Source organism: Pteropus vampyrus, unplaced genomic scaffold, assembly GCF_000151845.1.
Source record: "Pteropus vampyrus isolate Shadow unplaced genomic scaffold, Pvam_2.0 Scaffold22, whole genome shotgun sequence".
Classification (NCBI taxonomy): domain Eukaryota; kingdom Metazoa; phylum Chordata; class Mammalia; order Chiroptera; family Pteropodidae; genus Pteropus; species Pteropus vampyrus.
Genome location: NW_011888803.1, coordinates 7,236,679 through 7,243,735, shown reverse-complemented (window position 1 = coordinate 7,243,735; position 7,057 = coordinate 7,236,679). Strand labels below are relative to the sequence as shown.

Here is a 7,057-nt window from a genome sequence, read left to right as displayed (position 1 = left end):
TTTTAGTTATATATAATAGTTTATGTTTAGGGAATATAAATGCAAAGTAGACCCATTGCTACTAATGGGAAGATAAAATGGTAAACATGGGAGAAAAGTGTTTTACTCGATGATATGTGGACTATAAGTACATTCACAGGCTTTTAACATATAAAGAAAGATCTAATGGAAGAAGACCCAATGTCAATGTTCAAAATGATAGTACATGTGTCTTTTCACCAAGTTTAGTTACAGTTCTCATAATACAAAACTAATCTTTGAAACGCTTGGTAAATATGCTGATTCTGGGTACAAATGAATCCTCCACTTCTGAAAGCTTGGTATGGGCTCCGATTTAGGTCTCCAATACATGTCCAGCGATTTTTCGTGCCCTTTTGTGAAATACACCATTTGGCATGATCCTGATAAGAACTGAAATAAGAATGTTCAGATATTTTAATTGCTTTGACATTGTAGACATGGTAAGGAAGGGAGCAGTTTGAAGGAAGCTCTTGTCTCTTTCGCTGCCAGGTTTCTGCTAGCAAGTGCGTCTTCAGTCGTTGAGCCATCCAGGCTGCAAAAATGTCTAGAGTTTATAAGAAGAAAGATAATGGGATTAGTGTTTATACTTAGATAAGTCTCTGAAAATATATTCAAGAATGGAAATCATCATTCACCCCTGATATGTCGATGTCACTAGCACAATAATAACATAATTGAGATAGTGAATGACAGAATATTTTATAAATGCTAAAGTAATATGCAAATAAAAGTTATTATTATTACTATGATGATATTAGTGTCTGAAAATGTTCTTTTTCTTCCTTTCTTTTCTACTTTTTTCTCCTGAAAAGTCAGAATATTGTTTCTACACAATCCAAAGTGAGTCCAACAACAGAGTTACATAGCATATTGTTTGATGATGGTCTTTCATACCATCAAGAAAAGAATCAGATTTTGCAAAATGGAAGAAGTTTTGTCCCTGGGCTGACTGAAGTGTGACGAGGTGCCGGCTAGGGATCTCTGATGAGTTGGAGCTGGAACAGAGCTTGGGCACGTGAACAAGCTCCTGGTGAAAGGTAGACGGGATGGAACAGCTATAAATCTTTGGGTTGCAGACCAAGAGTTGAGAATCTGAAACAAGAAACAATAAAGAAAAATTGAGAATTAAAATATAAGTGGAAATCTTGTTGATATTATAGATCTTTTGTGAATTAAAAAAACAAAATAAAACTATTCTCTTTTTTAAGCCAATAGCCTGCAAATAACTTTTAGTTAAAACAATTGATCCTTACTGAGCATTTCCTACTTTCTAGGTATTGTTCTATGAGTTTTACATAGACTTACTAGTTAATCCTCATAGCAACTTTATTATTAGGTAAGTTCTTTTATCATTATCTTCATTTTATAGGTGAATTAACAGAGAATTCATGTCATGCTGAAAGGTGTAAAGCTTGTAACTACAAACCCAGGTAGTCTGGCCTTGGAGACCATAAGTTATTTTCTCTTATATGTACATATACAAAAGTAGAGCACTCCCATGTACCAATCATCTACCTCCAAGAATGATCATCTCATCAGCATACACACCTAATCTCGATGCTAGTCAGCTGTCTATCATTACATGAACTACATTAGTCAGCTTGGGGCTTGACTTGGCTCACAAATCCTTGCCATAAGATGAAAATTGTATGAAAAACATTTCTAAACCTCTTATATCTAGATGCAAGTCACTCTTTGCCAATGATTAGCAACCACCTCAGTAAAAAATGATTGGTAAACAGTGGTTCTTATTCTCTTCCTCCCTCATCGTAGTTTTCCAAAGTCAAATATTTTAGTCATTTGAGCTTGAGATCTTAAAGGAAGATCATCTGGGGGCTCAGAGAGGTCAGGCTGGCAGCCTACAGGCAACATGAGATTTACACAATTTTTCAAAAAAATAAAATGAGACCATTTTTAAAAAGCAGAAGATTTCTCTCTCTTTCTCTCTCTCTCTCTCTCTCTCTCTCTCACACACACACACACACACACACACACACACACACACACAACACCTAGATTTCTGGTTACTAACCATTAGGTCTACATTGTCGCAGAGCTACAATATGATGGAGCTGAAGTTTTTATGGGAAACTAAGGAAGAGTCAGCATTCCAGTTTGTCACTGTCCTGATTGCCATGCAACATCTACTTGTTTTACTCATTTCTGTTACCTGCCTGGCCTCTGCAGACATTTTAAACTACTACCCCAATCAAATGCTTAGAATTCTTTGAAGGACCAGTAAGTGAGCCTGCTCAAGGCCTAATCATGGCAAAGCCAATATTAGAATGTAAGTATTAGAGTGTCAATGACTAGAGAAATAAATCAAGTGATAAATTTATTAATATATCCCAAATCCCTTCTTAAACATTGCTATCTCCCTTAAACACGCTTTAAAGTTACCTATTGCTTCGTACTGGTTGTACTTGAAAGTTACGCAGATGCCAGTTTGTCCATTTCGTCTCCCTGTGGGTGGATAATCATAGCCTTCTTCAGGAATTGGAGGAAACTGGGGAATAGAATGTATCAGCCAGAACCCCTGGACTTTGTTCCACAGCAATATTCCTACCAAAGATAGTTAATATATGTAAATTGGAAAAACAAAATTCCTTTTAAATAGGATTCAAAGTTGCAACATTTAAGTTCATTTCTACTTCAGGCTAATATTTTATTAGGCTGATAGTCACAAGAATCATGCTTATTTTTTCAAAGATGTCAAAACCAATTCAGGCACAGATTACATTGTCCCATTATGGATAATAACCCACCACAAAAGAGGATCCAAGGCAGTCACTCTGTGATAGGTTAAGAGAAATTTCATCGAAACCATAAGGAAAATTTGTTTTGGCAGAATGCAAATTTGCTAAGTTGGAATTTGACCTTGTTAAACTATACAGTCATCTGGTAAGCTTCAGATTCCTCTTCACTGCTAAACAGCTAAGCTAGTTTCAAAAGCCAGTAAAAAAACAAAGTTGAAAGAGAAAATATCAAACGAAGAAATGTACTTGCAGTAATTTGTTGTAAGAAACGGATGCTCAGTTGTTTGCAGAAGAGTCACCTAATTCCCCAAGTCCGGAAAAAAGAGGCAAAGAAACAAAAGAGAAGCCATGCTAAACCATCCCAGTTAATTGTGTTTAGTAAAAATCTCTAGAGCAAAAAATAACATGAAAGCCAGAAGAGAAAATAAACAAAGATTTTCATCATTTTGTGACCTGGCAAAAAAAGCCCTGCCCAGCAGGCATCTATGACTATTTCTGTTTATAAACTACTCTGTTTATAAAACTTCAGAGTAGTTTTGGTATACTACCTAGACTTTTCCATTTGCATATGACTATGCAACATAAACATTCATGTTTGCCTTTTGGTTAAGTGGACACTAAATGCCTGCTAGTTATTTCTTTTTCAAAAACACATTTTAAGAAGGTACTCGATTGCTCTCTCAGTGCATATAAATCAATATCTGTGTGTGGGTAGGAAATGTTCAAAGTTCCATTGCCTAACTGAGCTGGATGACTTTCAGGGGTTCTTTTCTGCCCAGATGAGTGTACTATTTGGCTGTAATCCTAACCTCCTGGTATAAATGCCACAGGATGTCAGGGCACCTGTTGGCAAAGTGAACTCCCCCACTTGACATCGGGCCCAACTCCCTTTCCAGTCTTTTTCCCAAACCCTTGTAACAACTAGCAGGATGGAATTGTGGTGAGAGGTTGTTGAAGAAGAAGTTGGAGACATGGCATATTATAAAAATTATTGGGTTCCATGCAAATAGGACCATCAGGAGGGAAACTTGGCTAAATCAAAAGCTTTCAATGTTCACGAATTTTAACCGCCATTACAAATTTCATTCTTTATCAGAGGTTGCAAACTGGTAGCATACAGGACATATCTAACCTACAAATACATATTATGTTTTAAAATGTTGAATTCATTGCCAACATTTAAAAGTGGGGGAGATTTCCCACAAGTACTAATTTTCCTCTGAAAAACTGCATTCCTATAAGGCACGCTGAGTAGTAACTGTTCCTTTAGACTAAGCATGTGCTCTCCACTTTTCCAATTATCTGCTAGTTTAGCCCACTTCGCTTGCTGACATCACTTGCCTGTTCCTGAAGACATTTGGGTTTGGAACCTTCTCAACACTTGTTGCCATGAAAAGTTATTCATAATATACCAAGTTGAAAAAAGGTTGAAAAAGTCATAATGAAGGTTTTATAAAAATATTTTAAAATATGTATTATAAAAAAGTAGAAAGGATTAAATGTGATCATTTAATGTTTTTAAGAGTACAGATTTATTTTTGTTCATTGCATTTTTAATTTTTCTAAAATTCATATACATGCATACATAGTTTATAATAATATGTAACAAAATATGTAATAAAATTGCTATAATATAAAAATTATTTGAAAATAAATTTTCAAAAATGTTTATTACAGTACAAAGAGTTAATTTTACTCTGTGTAAATTATACCTCAATAAACCTGACTAAAATGTGTGTGTGTGTGTGTGTGTGTGTGTGTGTGTGTTTGTGTGTGTAACTGGTATTTCCAGTAGTCAGTACATGGATTTCTGTTATAAAGCATTATTTAAAAATATGTTAAGAAAAGGAGATTTGTGAAAAGCAGATTGCTAAGTCAAATTATAACTTGTGTAGAAATCATGTGTTTTGATAACTCAAAATAAATCATTAAAACGAAAAGGTATCTTTTTAGTGTAGAATATAAGAACATTCAAGATGGAATATTTAAGAAAATGTTGATATCCAGTAGGAAAGAAACACTAAAAGCTTTTGTCATACCTTTGGTGTGTCCATACTTTCTGCTGTAATTCACAGATTTAGGGACTCCATCATTGTATATTAGGTAGGCAGTGTCATTATTCTGCAGGAACATATTAGTGTTATAAAGATGTAAATCTTCCACTCACAAATGCTCACAATATTTCTACCAGCTACCTAACCTGCAATACAGAGCTTTCATTCATATACATGAAAAGTCATTCTTTTCCCTAAGAGGCAACTTCTCCATCAATGTGAATTCTGTGACATGCAAGACAAGGGACAGGAAGTCTATTCTCAGCCATGCATGGATCTGTCTTGTGTGACAGAAGCCCTGCCGATGTGGGCAATATTCCTATTTCTCTTTGTTGTTTTGAACCCATGTTTCTGATTTGGCAGCTAGTGTATAATAAAGAAATACTTAAATATTTGTTCAGGAAATGAAGAAGGAACAACCAGCCAAGGATTACATCTGGGTTTTTTTCCATTGATATTATAGGTGCAATGCAGAACTGGTTGTCAGGATCTGATTTCCTCTGCCTACTTTGTGCTTCACAGCTTGGTCATAGCTTTGTGTTTAATCAGATTCTTCATTCTCTGTTTCTCCTAGCTCAGGGATAAGGGAGGATTTTTCTTCAATCTCTTTTTGTGTCACTTCACCTTTCTAACTTGGTGTTTCCCTGCTTAGGAAAAGTGGTGAAATTGAATATGTGATACTGAATTTCCTCTCATATGACAAAATACTAGTCAATTCTCCAAACAGTTGGCCAAATCTCTGAGTCAAAAGGAAGCTATTATTTTGATAGTATCTCTTTGTCATGTTTTGGAAAGTGCTTATATTTGTTTTGTGCAGTTTCATTTCATTTGTGTCATGATGCAGGGACTTTTATTGAAGCCAATAATGTCAATATTAAAAAATCTCAATGACAATGACATAATTAAAAACAAGAAAGGGCAGCTCACGTCCTTAAAAAAGGCCCTTGCTTTTCTCTTGGAAAAAAAGTCAATAAATGAATCTATTATAGTTGCTTAATTATTTGATGTAATCTAAAAACATCTGTAAAAAATGTACAACATAATCTGTCTAGCATTCTTGGCTACTGTGTTTAGGAATATCTAGGAAATTAAGCTGTTTTCTTACCCTCATTTTCCATAATTGACCATAGCTACATTGGCATGCATATCCTCCTCTGGAGAACTCTGACAGTTAGTTATTCTATAAGCCTGAAGCAAATGTGGCAATGAGGCCATTGTGTGCCTTTGGAGTGCAATGTGGAGGGGCTCTGGAAAGATTCAATGAGGAACTCTTTCTTAAAACAGATGGAGTTCATTATTCCAACCAGGTGTGGAACAGCCAGCTAAGGTTATATGGGTTGTAGCCCTAGTGGGGAGAGAGGCTCTCTGATATAGGAAGAAAGATCATGGATTTAAGAATGGACAGATGTAAGTGTGTGCCTTTGCACAGCTTTATTCCTTTAACATATATGTTAGGTATTATTTTGACTACTGTTGTTGAACAGGAGGGGTATCTGTGGTCGCTGCTCCCAGTCTAGCAGAGAGTATACACAGGCATGTACAAACAATTGCAGCATAGTTTGATAAGTGTTATTATGAAGGTGTTTGGAAGGTTCTTAGATACAAAGGCAAAAGAAGAAAAACAATTTAAAAGGTAACCCAGTTATTGGCCTAGGTCACCTTGACATTTGAGATTTAAAACCGGTTGGTCTGATCTTGCATTTTACTCTGTTAGAAGTTCAGTTCCAGGTCAGGAGGTGGGGATTTATGTTCTAAAGGTCACTCTGGCACATGGTTCTAGTTTCCAAAAAGCACCCAGTCTCACCTGGATATCACTCACTATTGTTGCTCTTCTTTTGGGTCCATACCAATCAAACATGGAAATTAGCCTTTTACTGTCATTTTCTTCATAGAATCATTCAAGGCATTGTGTGTTAACAGGTTTAACTGAAGTTCTGAACATTGAACAGTTTTACATTACTATGCTGACCTGCCCCTTATTTTCCTCAATGTTTATTATACTCTTTAATTCCTACCTCCCATCTACTTCTTTTTTATATTGCAGAGCAGTTTAGCTCTCTTGTCCTTGTAGGCTCCAGGGCTACTTTTGAGCCTCCAAAGATCATTATTATCATATTATATTCTGCAAAACTAAGAACCATCTGCCCCGAGTAAGGTAATTGACAGAGGCTTTACAATGTTGCTCCCCACTCCCCTGCCCCCACCCAGTCTCTGAGATGGAGAAGG

At 36.0% G+C, this 7,057-nt stretch overlaps 1 protein-coding gene across 1 annotated transcript in view; it reads right to left on the bottom strand.

Annotated features, from left to right (window-relative positions):
* Positions 1–224: 224 nt before the first annotated feature.
* DNASE2B (deoxyribonuclease 2 beta) overlaps positions 225–7,057 on the bottom strand; it is a 13,659-nt gene continuing 6,826 nt past the window's right edge. Inside the window, 5 exon segments of the mRNA XM_011355565.1 lie at positions 225–565; positions 916–1,113; positions 2,422–2,583; positions 4,817–4,898; positions 5,937–5,965. Coding sequence (XP_011353867.1) covers positions 225–565; positions 916–1,113; positions 2,422–2,583; positions 4,817–4,898; positions 5,937–5,965 — 812 coding nt within the window.